Source organism: Anabas testudineus, chromosome 24, assembly GCF_900324465.2.
Source record: "Anabas testudineus chromosome 24, fAnaTes1.2, whole genome shotgun sequence".
Lineage (NCBI taxonomy): Eukaryota > Metazoa > Chordata > Actinopteri > Anabantiformes > Anabantidae > Anabas > Anabas testudineus.
Window position 1 is genome coordinate 2909307 of NC_046632.1, and position 22830 is coordinate 2932136.

The 22830-nt window shown below is 39.8% G+C and overlaps 2 protein-coding genes across 4 annotated transcripts in view; one reads left to right on the forward strand and one right to left on the reverse strand.

Moving 5' to 3' along the window:
* Positions 1–6619, reverse strand: part of cnih3 (cornichon family AMPA receptor auxiliary protein 3) — a 51122-nt gene extending 44503 nt beyond the window's left edge. For both annotated transcript variants that reach the window (XM_026341609.1, XM_026341608.1), the window contains exon 1: positions 6289–6619. In XM_026341609.1, the coding sequence (XP_026197394.1) occupies positions 6289–6366 (78 nt within the window). In that variant the 5' untranslated portion in view covers positions 6367–6619. The remainder of the gene's footprint in view (positions 1–6288) is intronic.
* Positions 6620–8253: 1634 nt separating this feature from the next.
* On the forward strand, positions 8254–12780 carry LOC113149507 (spermatogenesis-associated serine-rich protein 1). 2 transcript variants are annotated; one of them, XM_026341674.1, is made up of 5 exons: positions 8254–8373; positions 10529–10686; positions 10897–11002; positions 11376–11435; positions 11631–12780. In XM_026341674.1, the coding sequence occupies exons 2-5, from the start codon at positions 10536–10538 to the stop codon at positions 11764–11766; spliced, it is 453 nt and encodes a 150-aa protein (XP_026197459.1). In that variant the 5' UTR covers positions 8254–8373; positions 10529–10535; the 3' UTR covers positions 11767–12780. The 2 variants fall into 2 exon arrangements, with proteins under 2 accessions (XP_026197459.1, XP_026197458.1); XM_026341673.1 differs by having other exon boundaries at positions 8270–8476.
* The last annotated feature ends 10050 nt before the right edge of the window (positions 12781–22830 follow it).

Genomic DNA, 22830 nt, shown 5'->3' on the forward strand with positions numbered 1-22830 from the left:
AGGATTCTCACCCAAAGAAAGGATCGCCTGCTTCACATATTGAGCTCGTTTTTTCTTGTTTGTTTTAGCAGAGTGAGGAAGGAAACCTGCTCCATTCGCTGCTTTTTCTCGTTTCAAACTAACAATTCAACACTGAATGGCTCTCATCCTCTGCCTGTTCAGGTCTGTTTAACCTCCTCTGGGAATTATACTGAAAATCAAAACATCCCCTCTCCCGCGCACTTCCCAGAGGTCACCTGCCATCCGCGCTGGCTGCGAGCTGGCTTGTGTTTTAATCAGTAACATGCTCCCGTCATTGTCGGCTTATATCTGTGCTGAACACCTTGGCAGGGGGGGGGCAGCTGGAGAAGGCAGTTTCCCTGATGCTAATAGGCACTTCTACAGCAGTTAACCCATCTCTTCACAGTGGTGAGATCAAACAAAACAACTCTCTCTCTCTCTTTTCCTATATATTCCTATTTGTTATGCATGCACGGACACACGTGCAGCTGCAGCGGCTGGTTATTAACCCATCAACAACAATGAATTTGTGTATATCTAACAGACTGGGGTGATCTTCGCCGACTGACCGGCCAGAGAAATGATGCTGCAGTGGCATTACTGCAGGACAATATTTGCATTTGTCCTAAAAAAAAATTAGGTGGCAGAACTTAGATTACTATGGAAACGTTGCTTCCAGTAGCGTGTCCTTGCTTAACCTTACAGGCTGCTGGAGAAACAGTATTGTGGAGGTCTAATTTAGTTTGACATATAAAAACAGAAGTAGAAGTACAAAAAGGCAGTACTAGAAAGGATTTTTTTCCTTTATAGGGCCAGTAAATCCTCACTTTTCTATTTAAATTTAGACAGAACTGTTGATTATTCAATGTCAAATGTAACTAATGTGATAACTTAGCAATAATATGAAAACGCTGCTGTTTCTGTTTCTCCATAACTGGCTCGAGTAAACACAACAAGCTCTAAACAGTTACTAATATTAGACTTACAGTCATTTCAGAGCCCCTGTCTGGCTGAGTAATGCTAAGCTACTGCTAAATGTATGACTTCAGTAGTAATTTGTTTACAAATGCGCTCACATGTGCAGGTAAAAGACATATGATTGTTATATGGAAAGTGCTAGTGATGATAATTGTACCTGTTTATCTGCAACTTACTCATCAAGTACTATCATCCCAATGATTCTTGTCAGTGCCTGTAGGTTGACGATACCTGCTTATCATTCACATCTTTAATGATAAAGTTTATAATGAAAGTAAACATAAAAAGGCCTACTCAGTTATGTTTCAAAAGCAGAAATAAAACTGGAAAGGCAAAGGAGAGAGGATAGGAATTGGCCGTATAATCCTCCAGTGTAATGGAACAATAGAAACATTGGAGTCACAATGATGGATGAGGAGCCAGCAGGGGTTAATGAACATGTGGATCAATGCTGAACCAACCTAGCTACTGTATATCCTGATAGCGGCGTTCATTAGCCTCCAGTGTCTGGTGGCAGAAAGCCCAGTCGACCGGTTGTTTGTCCGTGAAAATACAGTACGGTGTATAACATATACATCTCTTTCCTCTGATGTCTTATCAGGGCACCTTGAGCTGCTGTGCTGTTTGTACACCGTGCTCCTGCAAACTGGAAGTCGAAACCCGGAGGACCTGAATTCAGCTGTTAGTTCCGTCATTTCACTTTATGGCGATGCTGTTGTGTTGAATGTAAATAGAAATATTGGAAATGATTGAACTGTTGAGCAGCAGAAATCCAGTATCAAGCACAAATGTTTTGTTTGTTGGTTTGTTTGTTTGTTTGTTTTTTGCCTTCCTAACTAAAGCAACTGGTCTCCTCAGTTGCTCCCAAGCGCTTGCAGGGTGTCGTTAAAAGGAAGAGGTGATGCAACGCAGTGGTAAACATGCCCCGGTCCCATGGTTCGGAAACACGCTGCTGTCATCAACGCAGGAGCAGAAAACATCCGCACTTCTCAGTTTCAACTCTGAATATGTTGTCTCTGTCTTATTTTCAGTCACAGTCTCTTCGTCTATTTCTGCATTTGTATATTTGTCGCACTCTCCTAGAAGAGCACGATCTGTCCCTCACTCCCTTAGGAAGCTTCAACCCTTTATGCACAGATTTCTTTTCTCCGTCTGTCTCCATTCGATCGCTTCTTATCTGCGTCGCCATCCGCTCTCAACTTTGCATCTGCCGCACGCCTCTTCTTCATGTCTGAGCATCACCTTTGTACTCTGTTACAGTCATCTATCCAGACCAATCTGCCACAGTTTCCACCCTGTCAGTGAGTGTCTCTGCCCCCCCCACATTTCCTCCATCATCTCTTGCATATGCTGTCACTTTTTCAGCAGATACTGCCTCACTCCACTTTACACTAGAACTCTTTTTGACTTTGCCTGTACCCAGCAAAACCATACAGACGTCAGCAGAGACAGAAGCAGACAGCACGTGTGCAACTCCGTCCTCTGAATATTCCCTTCTATAAAAGTAAACTACAACTTTTTGTAGCAAACATAGTGTTAAAATAACGTTGTTATGTTTTGACGAAACATATTTTTTAAATGAATGAAATGATACTTTTACTTGGAAAGTGAATCGTAGAGAGGTGGTTAGGGTGGAGGGTGGACGTAGAATTTGTAGGACCGAAAACAATGGAGACCTGAAATGAAGGTCTGCTTTGTTTGCCCAGTTGTAGTCCAGCATTTTTTGAGGGTGAAAATAAGTATTCCACCATCAGCCATTTTGGTTCTATTGTAAGAGACGGCAGCTGCCATTTTGGTGCATGGAGCGAATTTATATGGGAAGAGGACTGGTTGGCTTATGACCCCTGACTCCTCTGCTGGAAAACTACATAATGCAGACTAAGCTTGGAGTATCACTTAGATTGAAGGAACATGAACAGTAACTGTATGTGTGAATATGCATCATAGCACTATATCAACTAAAATAATAAGGGTATATTCAATAAACAGGAATTCATTTGGCAGTGAACAAAATCATTGTAATGTTGTGACAGTGATTACGTAGTAAATAACTCTCCTAACAGTGTCAGAATACGGCCGGGATTTATTGACCACTTAGAAACCTTCAATAAAAAAAATGCTTTGGGTTGCCAGGTTGTGAAAACTCATTTCTATGTATAACACTACACTTTTAAATGTCGATGCCCCGTTAATTGATTGCTATATGGGTTTGTTGAAGTTAAACAATGAATCGTGGTCCGTGTTCCATTCGAGTTTTCCAGCCTTCTATACTCTAAATACCAGACCTGCCACATTTTAATGGAAACCCCTAACCGGGAGAGTAAATGATGTCAATTTGACATCTTGCCCTCTGCCACGCTGCCACGACAGCCTCTACATCATCTCTGCCCCACGGGACTTTCCCATCTATGAGATGTGCACCGTAGAAGCGTCTGGCTCGCCCCCCAGCTTTAATGACACTTAGAGCACATTAAGGGCTGTGGCTACATGGGAGGAGAGTCACTCGAGCGGGGTCGGGCCACTGAAGCAGAGCCATGGAGTTTTGGGGGGAACGTCTCAGCTCACAGCGTATGTTCATTAAAAAGCCTTTGCTGTGGCTCACGAGAGGATTCCCATGGGTCTGCAGCGTTGGGTTTTATGTGCTCAACAGATTGATTTTTTCGATTGCTGGTTAACTGCTTAGAAGAGATCTGCTCCAAGAGTCGTTATATCCTGTGTGTGTGACATGCTACAATACTGTGACATGCTTTACTGAGGCATTATTATTCCTACTGGAAAAATATGTCTTCATGAAAGACCAGAATCTGCAATTTGTCCGAACAAGGACACGTGCCTTGGCTTCTACTGGGCTTCTCTGAATGCTAGTGGCTGTTGCAAACATTGCTCCCTTGCTTCTGCAGCATCGGGTCCAACCCTTCAATGAAGAACTGACTCTAGTGACGTCTTACTGATCACTTTGAGCTGTCACTCTGTCCATTATAGCTATTGTGGAAGCATAAGATAACCAGGCCCACCGCGTGTTCATAAACCAGCCTTTTCAGTCCTCCTCTGTGTTCTACAATGACTCAGGAAGACCCCAGACCATCTAGCAGGGAGCTATAGTCGCCAGGTAATAATAAAAATAATAATAATAACAACACAATTTCAAAGTTGTTAATGTAATCACCATATTAAATAGAAAGCATACAGCTTCTTCAGTACACAGTGGGTTTTTTCTAACATTGGTTATTCTCCCCTTACCGTGCTGTGGTACAACTATTCAACAAACGTATCAGTAGTGTTTCACCATAGTTAAAAGTCACTTTGTTACCTCCACATCATACAGTGACTTTAATGAACTTCACAACACACTGCACTCTTGTACTGATCCTTCCTCTTTACTTGACCTGGCCTGCATTAACCCTGAGACAGTGCGGGGCTGGTAAGAAAGCCGTGATTAATGATCACAGATATTTTACAGATAGCCGGTGTTCGGTTCGAGTTCCTACTTCCAAACAAGTTCACAAAAGATCAAATACAATCCTGAAAATGAGCAAAGACAGGGATAAGATGCAGACTTTGAAGCTAACACATGCTTTGATTGATTATGGCCAATTAATGACATCAGAGACCATCTGTGGGCAGTCGTTTGTCATGTGATGTGCTGACAGGACTGGTAATGCGTGTGAGTCAGAGCGGCTCATTACTCATTTGACTTCCATTGTTTTTTTTTTCTCTATGTTGGACTGTTTCATAACCTCTGTCCTTTTATGTTCATTTACACTGGCTTATTTTATTTATAGTTTGATTTCACCCTGGGTAGTTTGACTCAGCACGCTTGCTCTTTTTAGCAATGCGCTGCTGCTGCTGCTGCTCTTGCTGCTGCTGCAGCTGCTGCTCGGGGCAGTACATGTAACCTTTTGGTCAAGCGGCCACTGTGACGGCGGGGTTCGCTGTTTTTAAGCAGTTCTTTGAAACCCAGATGAAATTAAGGGGGAAACCAAACCCAGAGAGAAGGTCGCCTGCCCTCATGAGTGACAGAAGCGAAACTGTTCCAGGCAGCGTTTCCCAGCGTTTGGCAGGTGGTTGGTGCTAATGTGCTTCCGTAGCTCCACATATTCCCACCTCACAGCTTCTTCCTAATTATGTTTCCTTGCGGTATGCAGCCCCATGTTATTATTGCTGCATGTCTGCATGTCACCGTGAACAGGAATCAGTAAAAGGAGGCATCTCCACTGTTTTCTGCCATCTTGAGCCGAATGGAAAATCCCTGGTGGGATGTGGATTATTGCTGAAGCTCCAGAATGATGTTTTTCACTCTCATCCTTACACCGGTGCTGGATGTACAGTACATGGCAGACACAGCGGAGGGGACTGGTTGCTGTCCCTGTTATCATGAACCAGGACAGATGTGCTTTGCTTTCTCGGTGAAGTTGCATCATAAAGATGCTGTGCATCTAAAGCACTCCTAACACGAGTATCTGCACTCTCACTGTGCTGCTCTCCTTATTTCTGCTCTGTGAGCAGACACATGGGCCACTGTCTGACAGATAGGCAGACTGTCTATTAGCTTTAATTGCCAGAGGATCAGTCATCCCAAGTGCATCAGGTCTGTTTTTGTTTCCATGCAAAAATCCAGACCCAGGGCAATAAGCTGGGAGACCTGACCCAAATCTGTCTTTACATAAGGCTCTGCATGATGGAGATGTTGCTCAGGGAGCAAATAATTAGATTATTCAAATATCACAATGCGGTTAGTCACATTGGCACTGGTGGATAGCAGAGCTGAGACTTGATTAGAAGCAGAGGGAGCAGAGCGGGAAGATCACACTCTGCAAAACATTTCCTAATTGATCTGGATGATAGGCTGTTCAATTGATCTCCGGTGCTGAACAGGGCTGGGAGCGCGCCCGCATATCAAATTGGGTCAGCACCAACTGTGGAGCAGACAAAAACGGAGCAAGCTGGCGACAAACGCTTGGCTGCACGTCTGACTGAAGGAGCAGGAGGTGAAGATACAGGTGCGCACCTGTCGTGCTGAAGCAAACAAAGGAGGAGGCTATACGGTCCGAAACGGTGTGGAAGCTGCATTTGAAATGTGTGAAGGCTCAGCTCAGGGCTGGGAGTGGGGTGTTTGTGCTATTACGCAGTGGAGGTAGGGCATCTCCGCCGCCTTGTGCTATTACGCACAAACATCACACCTGCGCGTCCGATATGCACACACACACACACACACACACACACACACACACACACACACACACACCGATAAAATAATAAAATAAAAGACAAACGTGAGAACCCACCAGATCTACAGCATGAGGTACTTACGTGCCATATTGCAAAGAAGATCAGGGACACACAGAGGACCAGAGACAGCATGTAGCAGAAGGCAGCAAAAGTGAACATAATTGAAAAGGGAAGCGGTGGATAATTTCCCAGAGAAGCGCGATCCCACGGACAAACATGTACAACACACAGAGGAGGAGGTGAGGAACAGGGAGGAAGAAAGTTCTCAAGGCGGTACCGGCACCATGACTTCACCCCTCACAATGTTTGGCACAAATTGTTGCAGGGAGAATTACGAATGACAAAAAGAAGAAATGGGAAAATGCGCCGTGCGTCCACCGGGCAGAGCCAAATGTGACTTCAAGTCCAAAACGCAGCTCTTAAATCAGCGCGCTCGACGTGACCACAGTGTCGAGGAAGGCAGCGGGGTTTTCCCCACGAAACTGACGCGAGCAGGTTCTGCGCAAAACCATCCCGGAGAGGTGAATTAGGTAATCCATCCAGGCAGCGGCACATGGAGCCCCTCCACGCTGTGTGTGTGTGTGTGTGTGTGTGTGTGTGTGTGCGCCGCGGTGCTGCTGGGGGGCGGGTGGGGGGAGAGGAGCTCCTCGCCGCCTCATGAACAAGGCGTTAATAACGACGGGCTGCTGTGTCTCCGTCAGACCAACACCGTCAGCGAGCGGAGCGCACGGAGACGCGTGAACAGGTGGATTTAAAAGCGCATCGCACCGTGTGCCTGCGTGTCCACGTTTCCATCTTTGCGCTTTTTATGGTCACCTGGGTGCAGGATCTTTCTTAGCATTTTCAACTTTCCCTCAGCTCCTGGGTTCAGTGAAATGATGCGTTTTCATGTCTGATATAAGAATTTTACCGAACACAGAATGAGCTGAATGATGGTGTGGCTCAGGAAATGATGCAGGAGCAGGCAAGTCAGCAAGTGGTAATAGAGAATGAGGAAGAACGACATCAAAAATACAGTTTATGTCATTTATTAAAACAAGCTGGACCGTCTGCTTGGACTGATGCTCACTGCACTACAGCAGTCTGGATTTAAACTGGGAGACTGGCGCCACCGTGTGACGCTTTCATGAACTGCCCCTGAAGTCAGAGTTAACATGCAGTGACAATAGAAACTTTATTAATCTTTTAGAATTTCATGGTTTTCTGCATTGATTAGTAATAAAATGTGATCTGATCCTCATCTAAGTCAAGATGTGTTGAATATTAACAAATATAATGCATCTAAAATAATAACACAAAATAGGTATAACCATAGATTTAGCAAATTAGTTTGGAGGTGTAGACTAGAGCTACTTCAAATGACAAAAAACACTCTAACAAGAAGAAAATGCTTATGTGAGCCATGCTTCACCAAAAGGAGCTTTCAGAGGATCTATGATCAAGAATAGTTGACTTAAGGCAAAGTTTCACTCTTGCAGCAATGGAGCACACAGCACCACAGTTGCATGTGTCTGCTCGCCGGAAGACTAGTTGCAGCGTCTTTTATACAAAGGTGATACATTCCTGCTACATTCCTGTTTTCTACTTAGTTCATGGTGTTTTCTGTTTGAATAGCGTCTGCGTCTCAAGGAGAGTTTGATTACATTCAAGTCATTACACTCACATATCTTCCCATCACATCTATTTGTCGACTTCTCACACTAGAGCTCAGCTGAAAAGAGTTTAAATCACATGTTTCTCTATTTGGAAAGAACACACAGCACTACATCTGACATACTGCATATCATCATGAAAACATCATCATGTACTTTTTCATAGATCTGTCAGTGAGGACAGTTGCAACACTTTTTGGACTTCGCTCAAATTATGCTATGGTAAATAATCATACAGTTCGTTTTTATTTGGCTGCAGTAAACATGAAAAAATGTACAGAAAAAGACAAGAGTAGAGAAAACGTGCGAGTCCTTAGCGGAAGTCTTATTTTGAAAGTTCGAAGTGATATCCGGTTTCCACAACTATCAGCGGAACTTGACACGTGTCGCCTAGCAACAGCTGGCGCGACTGATGGTGACAGCTAACGTTAGCTAGTTAATGGTGTAACAGCTGGCGTTAGCTCCTCTTGAATGAACTAAGCTTTTTGTGACATAATCGTCGTTCTAGTAAAAGGTAGTTTTACTGCAAATAATAACTAATAATACATCTGAGAGTGTTTTTTAATAGTCGTACTAACGCCTTTAAACGGCGCACCACACACACCGGAGACAACCGAGTAAGTAACTAGTTAGCTAACTTAACATTAGCAACAATTCAGCAGTGTTAACGACCCACTTCTTATCATTAGACATGATTCCAGTTGTTGGACTTTTTTAACCTGATTAGGCGTATTGCCAAAAGATGTAGCTCATGTTACCGAGTCAACCTGAAATGAACTGTTCCTACAAAGTGAAATCTCCCACTCTAATGTTACATTTGTGACATGTATGTGTCCACTAACCTGTTATTCATGCTAACAAGTGGTCAAGAGCACTTAAACCTGTCGCTCAGCTGTCCTGTGGTGTTACAGAAAGTGGCTGCAGTGCATCACACACACACACACACACACACACACACACACACACACACACTGAGTTCAGCTAAGTCACCTCAGGACTCATCTTTGTCAGCGTGACACTGAACTACTCGCCTGTCACAGTGTTACTCTTCACCATTATCCTCTGTATGTGATGATATGACAGCACCGACGGCCACTTTATGCAGTTTCAAGAAGTCACTGTGTCAGTGTCAGTGAGAGACACACATGAGCTCTGTTTTGTTTTCCATGTCCTGTCCGGCAGTGCAGCATGGAGTGCTGGATGCCTTTTTTGTGCTGGACAGGTTTGATTTGTCAAGTGGAGTATGTGTTTTTATCCAGGTGTAATTAAGGTGTAGTTGACTCCTCTTGACTGGTGACCTGTATTTATTGTAATATGGTCCAGTTTGCACATTTATATGTTATCAACTTCAGGATCGGACAGGTGAAAGAGGGGACAGAGTGAAGGAGACACCTAAACATAGTACAAAAAAAAAGGGGGGGGGGGGGGGGGGGTTAATAGTAACAAATTAATATAGTCATTATAACTAAAACACTTACATTAGTAAAGATAGTAATGATATTAACCATAGCAACAACAACAATAATAAAAGAAATAATAGTAATAGTGAGCAGAGCACAGTGCAAACACAACATTTACCAGCCAGTTCAAGCACGAGCAAATATATTAGACCTCACTGTCACATGCAACATGATGACAGCAGTCACCACCGTGGTGTTTTGTGCACGGAAAAGACAGACAGAGACAGACTAAGAATTCTGCACTGCAAATAGTGAAAGAGCACATACAGAGAAACATATGAAAACAAACAGCTCAGCAGTGATGCAGTACATACAGTGCTGTATCACCACTGATTTTGCATCAAGGTGAGGTGGCAACTACACTTGATATGAACACTTATTATCCTGGATAAGCTATCACGTCATGGTCCAGAATGGCGCACATGCTACACTGATACAGCCCACGTTCCTGCAGAAAATCTACTGAACGTTTGCTCAACTGAGGAGTGAAAGTGACCTCCTCTTTAAACAACATCTCAGGGTTGTGCCTGAGCCTCGATATTTGTGAAGAGTGGACCATCAGTATCCGCTGCCATGGGAATTCATTTATATCCCTGTCAAGCTATCAGTGTCAGTGTTCGCCTGTTTAGAGCTCTTTCCTGGAAGCAGCATTACCAGAAACTGGCATGGCCTCAAATTTTTAGTTTGGAAAGGTGCCAAGGCCACAGTGTGCTCAGTTCTCGCACAGCATTTGAGATGGTGTTGCATAGCAACTAATAATCCTCGTTGTCCAATTAAGCTGTTTCTTCATTATAGTTTAATTGTTATTTCTCAAAGGGAGAGCTTTGCTGAGCTCAGCAGCAGCACTTACTGTTCACACCTCAGACTAGTTCAATATTGAGTATTAAGTGTTGGTCACTGGTCAGCATCACGATGACAATTAGCTGAACTAGAGTTTAGATGTTCCAAGTCAGTTTAACATTTTTGCAGTTTTGCATAGAAGGTTGGGACAAATTAATTATGCAGTTGTTTAACTTCGAGTATAAGGTTTACGTCATGCTGATATGGAGCAGCATTCATTTTGGAGTCATCATAGGAAATCCAAAATTCACTATCTTTTTTATACATTGTTATTTGTAATATACAGTTAAAGCCACTTTAAATACATAATAGAATGTGGTGGAAACTTAAAGTTTGTTTGGATTCAAGAGAATATCTTTTCATTTTAAGTGATCTCATGGAGAGAAAGGAGCAGGATGGAAGAATGTTGACCTCCTGCCTCAACCAGCCCCGAGGTCCCACAGTCCAAGCAGAGGAAATCATTCTTGTTCAGGATTTTCTGTGTCAAACCGCTGAGGACTTCAGGATTATGACAGAACATAAGTCAGGTAAGTGATTTCATCCATTTCATGGATTGTGAACTTCCCAAATCTTAAAGTGACTGTATTGATTGTGATGTGATTTTTTTCCCACTGAAATGATATGTGTTTTCAAAACGTTCCTTAAATTTATTTGATCAGGGTTCATGACCATAATAATGACTTTTGGGATGAGTTATAAGTATTAGCAGAGCATAACCATCTAATTCTATCTTACAGGTTCTTTCCCCTGCCATGCAGTAATTGGGGCCAGGCCCTACTGCTCCCCTGAGTACAGCCCTGACTTCCACAAGTTAGGCTCAACATTACCTTGCTGCACATATGGGTGGGTGACACTTCATCTTTACAGTTTTTTATTAGTACAAACCTGTCGATTTGTCAAATATAGTATAGAGATTACTGTAATTGTCAATATTAATGAGAGATAGTAACAGGTTTAATTACAATAGTAAGTTGCTTCTGAGCAACAAGGAAGTAGTTTGTCACAAAAACTGACAGTGTCGCTCAGAACCAGGAACAAGAGGAACATGAAATGTTTTTCCAGTAGATGGTGCAAGTTTCCTTCTTATCATTGAGGTGAAAAGGAACTGAAGCCTCCAGCTCCACATTTTACATATGACATGTCTTCAATTTACATTTTTATCTCTTTATAACTTTTTACAGCCAAACTCTTTACACTTAACTGCTTTGTCTTTCAGGACAAGGACGCACATCAACGCAGATACATTCATTCCTCTCCAACATTCTACCAAAACATAGTGAGTTGAAAACTGTTAGAATATTTAGTATTATTATTATGTGTAACATTATACTCCACAAAGTACTTTTATTAATAATTATTAGTCAGTGGACAGCTGAGATCAACCTCAAAGAATTAATGTTAAAAATCTAATTGAAAACAAATTTAGAAGAAGAAAAAGTAAGACGGAGTGTTGTCATGTCTTTATTGGCAGTGTGTCCTATGCAGACAAAAAGAAGCTCCTAGACAAACAAGAGGAGATCCGGGAGGTGAAGCAGCTGGATGATTGGAAGCCAGCTGTTAGCATCTTTTCTGCAGTGCTGGTTGGCTTTAATGACAAAAGCACCTAACAAGTCTTAGCAGGCATTAAAAAGAGACTTAGTAGAGGTCTTGTTCACTTGCTATAGGCAGTAGGTGTGATTGTTGTTGGATGTACAGTACATCTATGAACTACAACAATTTATGAGGATCATTGTTCAATTTTTTTCATTGTGTTTCAGTCAGCCCCATCAAATCTTTAGCAAACAATGTCACTACTGTAGAAACTTTACACAGCAAATAGAATTTATTTTATAGAATTTATTATTATTTGTATTAGGCCTTACTGTTACAGTATATGTAGCTCAGAAGTACTGACAAAGATGTGACACAGAGTCACGTTATAGGCCTTATCTTCCATTCTAGTGTTATACTGTATGTTATTCTTTGTGGTATAAAAGTGCTATATTCAGTTTGGTCAACACTGCAGAAACCCTGTGCAAAAACAATTTCAAGACAGAGCACCCCGATATGGCGGATTAACAGAGGTAAGAGAAAAAAAGAAAGTGAAGGGAGCCACAGCTTGTACACAGCTCAAACTGCTCTAAATAAAAAGTAAAAACTTATTAGATTTCTACAAGGCACTTTTGTGTTAATACCACAATCATTTGGACTTTAGGCAGACTAGGTGGCATCGATCCATAATAATCCCTCCTAATTCAGCCATCTGCACATGCACTCTTCTGGAGAAATCTACCTCGGTAAAAGCAAGTTGCTCCCTTTTTAAAGACTATATCACGATTGGAGGCTGACTTGTTGCTCTTACTTTTAGACATTGGGTTTGTGACACAAGTGCATGTTAATACATTGAAATTCTTTTCTCCCTTATCATATTATCATTGAAGGTTGTGAAATGGCACAGTCATGGTTGGTGCTGTTCATTGGGACAGGACTATGTTCCATTTCAAATCACCTCTAATCTATGCCAGTCATTCACAACTAGTCCAGAAGCTTTCTGTAAAGAAACCCTTGTAGCTTCTTTGAACAAATAGAAACTTGCTCATTCATGAATAGGTTTCAATGTCAATATGTGGCATAGGATAAGCGCTGTCCCAAAATAGTCCTGATGATACAGGTTCAACACATACTTTACACATACTTGTAATTCAATAAATCAAGTGTCTGTTAGTAATGACTAATAAACAGTTGCAGTATTAGCTACAGCAGAGCCGCCATGCTCTGCATGTTTGGTTGTTCTCTGATATGGACAAATCTGTGTTGTGATTAGTGCAGACATGATTAAGTGACTGAAGAAAATCAGAAACTGTCAAAAGTCTGGGATCATGTCAAGTTGGGTAGGGTGACAGACTTCTTATGTTCCCCTTTAGTGTGTTACATGTCTGTATGCAACTCTTTGCTTGTACATAACCTGTATCCTGGCAGGGTTTTAAAGTCAGTTTAACACTGTTTAACTGTTTAACACCAGTCAGTTAGGGTCTAGTTTAAATTTAGAGATAATTGAAGGTAACAGGTCAGTCTGGAACCCAGCCTGCATGTACAGGTTTGGAAAACCGGGGCCAGAGTGCATGCTTTCAGTCCATGTGATGCTACTCACTAACTTGCCGCCAATTACAAAAAATGTTTCTTCTGCACTTCTATGCCTGCCAATTAGGGCCTAGATTCGGCTAGAAAACAGCGTTAATATTCTATATACAGTATATCAGTAAGAACAGAAACACATACAGTAAATCACACAGAGCATGCAAACACACACCTGTTCTCCAAGCCCCTTCTGAAAATCTGTACTTGGAGTGCAAGTGTACTCTGGCAAATAAGTATAGAGCCTCGAACTGCTTCCCACTCGAACCCCCAAAACCACAGGCACCAGCAAAACTATTGCTGGAGACAGAGATGAAGAGTGTGTTTGTAAGATTATTTAGAGTAATACGTGTGTACTAGGTTTATCTCATACAGTATATGATCTATGTACTGACACTTTCACTTCATCCATAATAAGTATTTAATAGTCTAATCTAAAAAGGAAAAGCAGATGAAAAACAGTTGATACAGTGTTTGCATGCAAAGAGAATAAGTGACCAGAGGTGAAGTCAAACGCAGAGTATGTTGAAACCATTTCCCAGCCTGCTAGTGGCTGTTGTTCTAAAGAAAATTACCACAAATAACTAAAGTCTCTGCATCCACATACAAGGACTGCATGTAAAGCTGCAGCGTGTCTGTGCAAAACTGATATGCAGATTCTATTGAGGAATGCATAATACCAGAGAAAACCAACTTAGCCTATCTTGAATAATGACATTGTAAGGCCCAATAACAATGAAATTGCAAATGCGGTCATCTGAAACTGCATTAAAGAAACAGTAAAAAGTGCTGACGGTGCTTTGGTTTTACAGTGTGCACACCAGAGAAAATACTGTGCTGTACCTGTGTTTCTGCTTTCTCACATGAAACTGTGATGACAAATGTTAAGTAAGGTTGATTTACCTACTCAAGCCAATTCACCAATATGACAATTTAAAACTAAAAAGTAGTATATTACATGTAGTGTATCTATTCAATGTTTTATTCTCAGCACACCTGAATGTGCAAAGGTTGTGTTGGAGGAAAATACTGTACCAGCTGGCCAAAAACCACTCCTGCACACTGTCAATTGTGCTATAATGTTTATTGATTCACAATCTTTTAGTCTCTCAGACTTTTATCAGCCATTAAGGGAAGCCAAATAAATAGCTCCCCACAATTATGCATTTAGAAACACAGTAATCAAGTCGGGACCACTTTGAGTTTAACACTGTCATCTTCACAAGACATAGACGTGAATTCATTGGAATAAAATAAAGTAAGTTGATTAGCTAGCATAAGAAGATAACAATAAAAATATTGTTATCATTATAAAATATTATAAAAATATTTCTTACAAGAATTAAATACAATATGCCTCCCATACGAATAACGCCCCTGCCTCTGGAATTAACAATATGAACAAAGCCATACTATAATATAAATAACAGTGGTGACTTCTAATCAATTTGAATGTATGTTTCTGTTGCCTTCTTCACATAGGCATGGTTTGTCCAGACAGTGTTGAAGTGGTCTTCTCTGATTGGTAGACAAGATAGACTTCTAATCAAGCAGATCATCACGCCTGAGTGAAGAGTGTACTGGCCTTTATATTGTTGTTTATTTGGTCATCATAGTGCGATACTGTAGGTCTAAATACCATCTTTAACAAATTCATTTTTTTATCAGCCAAAAGAGACACGTTACGCCACTTTTCAGATCTCTGCACTTCCTGTAGCTGCCCACATCAGGTTCAAAGCCCTGACCTTTGTCTACAAAGTGGTGAACTCAACAGCACCGCCTTACCTGAACTCATCCTGGTCTCCAATTCCTCACACTCACTGTGGGTACCTCACCTCACCTCACCTCAAAAAATCCCAGGAAAAATCTTTCAGCTCTGTGGTCCTACGATTGTGGAACAACCTACCTACCTCTACAGGCTCAGCTGCCTCAATTTAAATTTAATTGAAAAGAACCTTGCGCTTATACCCATGAAACTGAAACAGCTCTTTATAGAGCACTTTACTTTAAAGTTCATCTCCATGATTTAGATGTTTTTTGCTTTGTACCTCACTGGATAAAATCAAAATGTAAAGGAAAGTCAGAACAACTGAGTGTTGTATCTTAGTGGCATCTCACAAGTGGACTTTTAAACGTCTTTTAAATTTCACTGATTACTACTTTCAGGTCTCAACATCTCAACATCATCTCAATGATTTCAACTAATTTGGATTTTTTTCTCTTCCTCTCTATTTACTTTGTCACAACGGTGACAGCGTAATAAATCACTCCATCTTAACAATGCTTTCCGAACACAGATTCAGGTCCATAATCCCCAGCACTGCTGCCTGGCAATTGGGTGCCTAAACCGCACAGCTTCTGTTTGTTTTTATATCTCAATTGTGACTCCAGACTTTGGACAAGAGCAGCTGCAAAATGGGTGAATGTAAATATGCCATTACGTGAAAAAGTTTATTGTTTGTCTTTATACTGTAGGTAGTGATGACCAAACAAAGCTTTCTTGCAATGAGGCTTCAGAGACAAATGCTTCACCAAATGATTCATTACTAGAAGCTCCATTTAACACAGTGTTCAGTAGGGACACCTGCTGTGAAAAGTAATGAAGTGTGGCCAAACCATAAATGGTGCATTACTACCACTATAATATATGATACCGCTGGATGCAATGAAGGTTCTTACATCTTTTTACATTTTTTGTGAAGAGATGTACAGCTCAAAGTCTTTACCTATGTGCACCCCTGTGCTGCATCAGTGCAGAGCCAACACACCACACTCACACACAAGCCACACACTTTGAAAAAGAAGTAACAGGCACAGTGCACACTAATAAAACACAAGTGCACAGTTTTTTGTTAAGTTTTTTTCTTCTCTGTCTATTGGGAAAGCAGAACAAAGACATTTCAAAGAACATTTTCATTCCATGCCTAAATGCCTGGAGTCTCCAGTGTGATTTAACCATATGACCGCTCATGACAACCATATCTATTATCCACCTTCAGTGGTTTCAGCTTCAATTTGTTTTGTCATCCATCCCAGGCAGTGTGTCAATACATATGATAAATGAGGCTTCTAGTACTATGAATCTTTTATTTTGTGGGGATTTACTTGTAATATTTCACTGTTTTTTGAGAAACTTTACTCTTACCTCTTTTGACACATTGATGAGCCAGAATAGTGATTTAATATGCAGATGATACTGTATTGATTGCACAAAATAATGTGTGTTTTGTAGATTATCTTTAACATATGTTATATCTTAGTTTTGGTTTTAATGAAAAACGAGCTTAAGGGCAGTAAGGAAGGCATTGGCATATTCAGCATGAACAGTGTTGACGGTCGATGTTGAATAAAATGAAATTGTGTGCTGACCTTAATTTCTTTCCAGCTATTTTAAATCTTTATGGGACATTGTTGTTTTATGTCACAGGGCTGTGAGGCTTTAAGGATGCCCCTAACAGTAATACTATCCAGAGCTGAGCCATGAGGCGTTTTGTTGGGGTCCATAAATATACTACAAAATGGCCTACTGAAGGGGATGTGGGATGGATTCATGCCTTGTTAAGCAGAGTTGTGAAACTGTAAAAGGCTTATCCACCTCATCCTGCAGAGGGAAGGTTTCCCCAGCATAAAAAGCTGTTCACAATTACTCTTAAACATTTAACAGTGTAATATACAGTATATATGACTGCATGTGTTATATGAATTAACCAATTGAAAGTATGTTAGAAAGTATGTTCAAATTAAAGAAGCATAAAGAAGAAAAATGTTGTCTGTCATTCTAGTACTGGTACCTTGCCGTTAGCAAGTGGGTTAGGCAGCTGCAGTATAATGGCATTTCTAAGTCAAAATCAATATGTCTGCGTTAGGAATCATTAAGGTTAAAATTCTACATCTTTACCAATGGTCTCCGTTGTCCAGGGCTTTTGATAATTTACCCAGCCACCATATTGATCTGCCATTGTTACTTTGTCAACTGATGCCTCTATTTCTATATTTCAGATGCCTCAGCTACATCTGAGGTATCTGAAATAGGCAGCAAAAGTACACAAACTAAAACACAACTGTGCAACTGTGGTACAACTTGTTGATTTAAGTTGAGGTATACTATAACTTTAGTATTAACTTTTTTGTTTGTATTTGTAGCCTGTTATCACTGTGAATGCTGTTGAGCATTCACAGTATTGTTATTGTAATCTTTATTATATATTCACTGTGAATGCTGTTGAGCATTCACAGTATTGTTTTCCTAATCTTTATTATCACTGTGAATGCTGTTGAGCATTCACAGTATTGTTTTCCTAATCTTTATTATTATTATATATTATTCTTCCGTACGTTTTTCGGCGCGTAACTACTCCTTCATACTTTGAGCTACAGAAACCGTTCAGGTATCAAAATGTTCAGCTTTTTAAGGAGAAGTGTGCTTCCATTCAGAATTTTTATAACTTTTATACTTTTTAAAATATTTAACTTTTAATAACTATTTTTTATAATGGATTCCTATGGGAGAGTCTCTTCAGCAACTCTTCAACTTCTTCTTCTTTCAGCTTTAACTACTTCAGCATACTTTCAGCTACAGAAATCATTCAGGTATCAAAATGTTCAGCTATTTCTGCTCTTTTAATCTTCCATTCAGTTTTTTAATATCTTTTATAGTTTTTTCATAATTACAGTTTTTGTGACTTGATGTTTTTGGCTGATTTTGGACTTTATAATGGGAGTGAATGATGGAACGTTGGTGCAGCTAGAGTGGATGACGTCACAGCTTAGAGTGGAGAGGCCGATTTTTGTGAACCGAAATCTTTGTCAATAAACTGTCAGCACGGCCGCAATTTTCACTCTATCTGAATAATTTCTTCACAGAAACGTAGATAAACCTGTCCTGATTCTGATAAGATATTTACCTAATCTCACAGACAAATCGTTTTTCCTCTGTGAGCCTCAGAGTGACGGGAGTCCCCCTCCGCTCTCCCACTAGCGCCAATGTTAAATTCGGTCTGAGATTCTGTCCGACAAGCTGAAGGATCCACTTGGATCTCTCGCTCCTGTGACCACAATTTTCAGTCCTCAAACATAAAATTCACACTAGTGGTTCATTAAAGTCTTGGCTCTCACGTAGTTACGTTTTTATGACGATATCTATTGTAGTTTTGCTGAAAGAAGCCTGTTTGTAAGGGCTCCAAATCAGTTTTCACCAGTGAAAATCTTGGCAGTTGAAGTTTCCCGCCTCTCCCCTACAGTCTCCGTGGCAACGGCTGTGTCGGGTCACGTGATCAGGGCTGTTTATAAATCAGCGTCAGACACTTGTACAGGCTCGTGTGTAGTTAGCCTGTTTATGCTAGCGGCTCTTTGCTAACCTGCTTCAGTTTCTTCTACTTTCAACTGTTTTTAACAAAAACTGTAACTATTCTTTTAACTTTTTAACTATTTTACATAAATTCAGCTATGTTTTATCAACTTTAGCAAATCGTTTTCAGCTTTTTTTAAGTTAACATTCAGCTGTTTTAGCTTCTTCTTCATATGTTTATCTCTGTTAAAACACTTCCTGTTTCTTTTCAGCTAATTTCAGCAGCGTTTTAAAACGTTTCAGTCTTTATCTAAATTACTGTTTAAATAAATTTAGCTATGTTTTATCAACTTTAGCAAATCTATTTAAGCTGTTTTAACTTAACATTCAGCTGTTTTATCTTCTTCTTCATATGTTTATCTCTGTTAAAACACTTCCTGTTTCTCTTCATCAACTTTCAGCAGTTCTTCATGAATCGATTCAGCGTTTCAGCATTCACAGTGCATTTTCTTCAGGAAATGCTTTATCTAGTTATTATTATATATTATATATTATTCTTCCGTACGTTTTTCGGCGCGTAACTACTCCTTCATACTTTGAGCTACAGAAACCGTTCAGGTATCAAAATGTTCAGCTTTTTAAGGAGAAGTGTGCTTCCATTCAGAATTTTTATAACTTTTATACTTTTTAAAATATTTAACTTTTAATAACTATTTTTTATAATGGATTCCTATGGGAGAGTCTCTTCAGCAACTCTTCAACTTCTTCTTCTTTCAGCTTTAACTACTTCAGCATACTTTCAGCTACAGAAATCATTCAGGTATCAAAATGTTCAGCTATTTCTGCTCTTTTAATCTTCCATTCAGTTTTTTAATATCTTTTATAGTTTTTCTATAATTTCAGTTTTTGTGACTTGATGTTTTTGTCTGATTTTGGACTTTATAATGGGAGTGAATGATGGAACGTTGGTGCAGCTAGAGCGGATGACGTCACAGCTTAGAGTGGAGAGGCCGATTTTTCAAAAGCAAAATCTTTGTCAATAAACTGTCAGCACGGCCACAATTTTCACTCTTTCTGAATAATTTCTTCACAGAAACGTAGGTAAACTTGTCCTGATCCTGATAAGATATTTATCTCAGCTCTGAGACAAATCGTTTTTTCTCTGTGAGCCTCAGAGTGACGGGAGTCCCCCTCCGCTCTTCCATTAGCTCCAATGTTAAATTCGGTCTGAGATTCTGTCTGACAAGCTGAAGAGTGCACTTGGATCTCTCGCTCCTGTGACCACAATTTTCAGTCCTCAAACATAAAATTCACACTAGTGGTTCATTAAAGTCTTGACTCTCACGTTGTTCACCTTTTATGACGATACCTATCGTAGTTTTGCTGAAAAAAGCCTGTTTGTAAGGGCTCCAAATCAGTTTTCACGAGGGAAAATCTTGGCAGTTGAAGTTTCCCGCCTCTCCCCTACAGTCTCCGTGGCAACGGCTGTGTCGGGTCACGTGATCAGGGCTGTTTATAAATCAGCGTCAGGCTCGTGTGTAGTTAGCATGTTTATGCTAGCGGCTCTTTGCTAACCTGCTTCAGTTTCTTCTACTTTCAGCTCTTTTTAACAAAAACTGTAACTATTCTTTTAACTTTTATATTTTACATAAATTCAGCTGTTTTATCAACTTCAACAAATCTATTTCAGCTTTTTTTAAGTTAACATTCAGCTGTTTTAGCTTCTTCTTCATATGTTTATCTCTGTTAAAACACTTCCTGTTTCTCTTCAGCTAATTTCAGCAGCGTTTTAAAACGTTTCAGCCTTTATCTAAATTACTGTTTAAATAAATTCAGCTATGTTTTATTAACTTCAGCAAATCTATTTCAGCTTTTTTAAGTTAACATTCAGCTGTTTTAGCTTCTTCTTCATATGTTTATCTCTGTTAAAACACTTCCTGTTTCTCTTCATCAACTTTCAGCAGTTCTTCATGAATCGATTCAGCGTTTCAGCATTCACAGTGCATTTTCTTCAGGAAATGCTTTATCTAGTATATATTATTATTCTTCCGTACGTTTTTCGGCGCGTAACTACTCCTTCATACTTTGAGCTACAGAAACCGTTCAGGTATCAAAATGTTCAGCTTTTTAAGGAGAAGTGTGCTTCCATTCAGAATTTTTATAACTTTTATACTTTTTAAAATATTTAACTTTTAATAACTATTTTTTATAATGGATTCCTATGGGAGAGTCTCTTCAGCAACTCTTCAACTTCTTCTTCTTTCAGCTTTAACTACTTCAGCATACTTTCAGCTACAGAAATCATTCAGGTATCAAAATGTTCAGCTATTTCTGCTCTTTTAATCTTCCATTCAGTTTTTTAATATCTTTTATAGTTTTTTCATAATTACAGTTTTTGTGACTTGATGTTTTTGTCTGATTTTGGACTTTATAATGGGAGTGAATGATGGAACGTTGGTGCAGCTAGAGTGGATGACGTCACAGCTTAGAGTGGAGAGGCCGATTTTTTAAAACCGAAATCTTTGTCAATAAACTGTCAGCACGGCCACAATTTTCACTCTATCTGAATAATTTCTTCACAGAAATGTAGGTAAACTCGTCCTGATTCTGATAATCTATTTATTTCAGCTCAGAGACAAATCGTTTTTTCTCTGTGAGCCTCAGAGTGACGGGAGTCCCCCTCAGCTCTCCCATTAGCGCCAATGTTAAATTCGGTCTGAGATTCTGTCCGACAAGCTGGAGGGTGCACTTGGATCTCTCGCTGCTGTGGCCACAATTTTCAGTCCTCAAACATAAAATTCACACTAGTGATTCATTAAAGTCTTGGCTCTCATGTAGTTAACTTTTTATGACGATACCTATCGTAGTTTTGCTGTAAAAAGCCTGTTTGTAAGGGCTCCAAATCAGTTTTCACCAGTGAAAATCTTGGCAGTTGAAGTTTCCCGCCTCTCCCCTACAGTCTCCGTGGCAACGGCTGAGTCGGGTCACGTGATCAGGGCTGTTTATAAATCAGCGTCAGACACTTGTACAGGCTCGTGTGTAGTTAGCATGTTTATGCTAGCGGCTCTTTGCTAACATGCTTCAGTTTCTTCTACTTTCAGCTCTTTTGAACAAAAACTGTAACTATTCTTTTAACTTTTTAACTATTTTAGATAAATTCAGCTGTTTTATCAACTTTAGCAAATCGTTTTCAGCTTTTTTTAAGTTAACATTCAGCTGTTTTAGCTTCTTCTTCATATGTTTATCTCTGTTAAAACACTTCCTGTTTCTCTTCAGCTAATTTCAGCAGCGTTTTAAAACGTTTCAGCCTTTATCTACATTACTGTTTAAACAAATTCAGCTATGTTTTATCAACTTCAGCAAATTTATTTCAGCTTTTTTAACTAAACATTTAACTTTAAATTTAACTGTTTAGATAAATTCAGCTATGTTTTATGAACTTTAGCAAATTTATTTCAGCTTTTTTAACTAAACATTTAACTTTACCTTTAACTGTTTAGATAAATTCAGCTGTTTTATCAACTTTAGCAAATCGATTTCAGCTTTTTTAACTTAACATTCAGCTGTTTTAGCTTCTTCTTCATATGTTTCTCTGTTAAAACACTTCCTGTTTCTCTTCAGCTAATTTCAGCAGCGTTTTAAAACGTTTCAGTCTTTACCTAAATTACTGTTTAGATAAACTTCAGCAAATCTATTTAAGCTCCTTTTAACTTAACATTTAACTTTACCTTTAACTGTTTAGATAAATTCAGCTATGTTTTATGAACTTTAGCAAATTTATTTCAGCTTTTTTAACTAAACATTTAACTTTAAATTTAATTGTCTTCTTCATATGTTTATCTCTGTTAAAACACTTCCTGTTTCTCTTCATCAACTTTCAGCAGTTCTTCATGAATCGATTCAGCGTTTCAGCATTCACAGTGCATTTTCTTCAGGAAATGCTTTATCTAGTTGTTTTTTGTTGCCTGCTGTTTTTTTCTCTCTTCCCTTCTCACTCACCCCAACCGGTCGAGGCAGATGGCCACCCACCCTGAGCCTGGTTTTGCTGGAGGTTTCTTCCTCTAATGGGAGTTTTTTCCTCTTTGCTGTCGCCTAGAGCTTCCTCCAATGGAATTGTTGGGTTTTCAATATAACTCTGTATACAGTTTTGTCAGGTCTCAAACCTTAAACAGTGTAAAATGCCTTGAGATGATTTCTGTTGTGATTTTGTGCTATATAAATATAATATCATTGAATTGAATTGAATTGAATTGAATTGAATTGAATTGAA

Bases quoted from the DNA above. Each gene is read 5' to 3' on its own strand.
- LOC113149507 (XM_026341674.1), top strand. From the start codon at position 10,536: ATGGAGAGAAAGGAGCAGGATGGAAGAATGTTGACCTCCTGCCTCAAC. The intron at 10,687-10,896 runs GTAAGTGATTTC...TCTATCTTACAG, and splicing joins TATGACAGAACATAAGTCAG to GTTCTTTCCCCTGCCATGCA. The intron at 11,003-11,375 runs GTGGGTGACACT...TTTGTCTTTCAG, and splicing joins TTACCTTGCTGCACATATGG to GACAAGGACGCACATCAACG.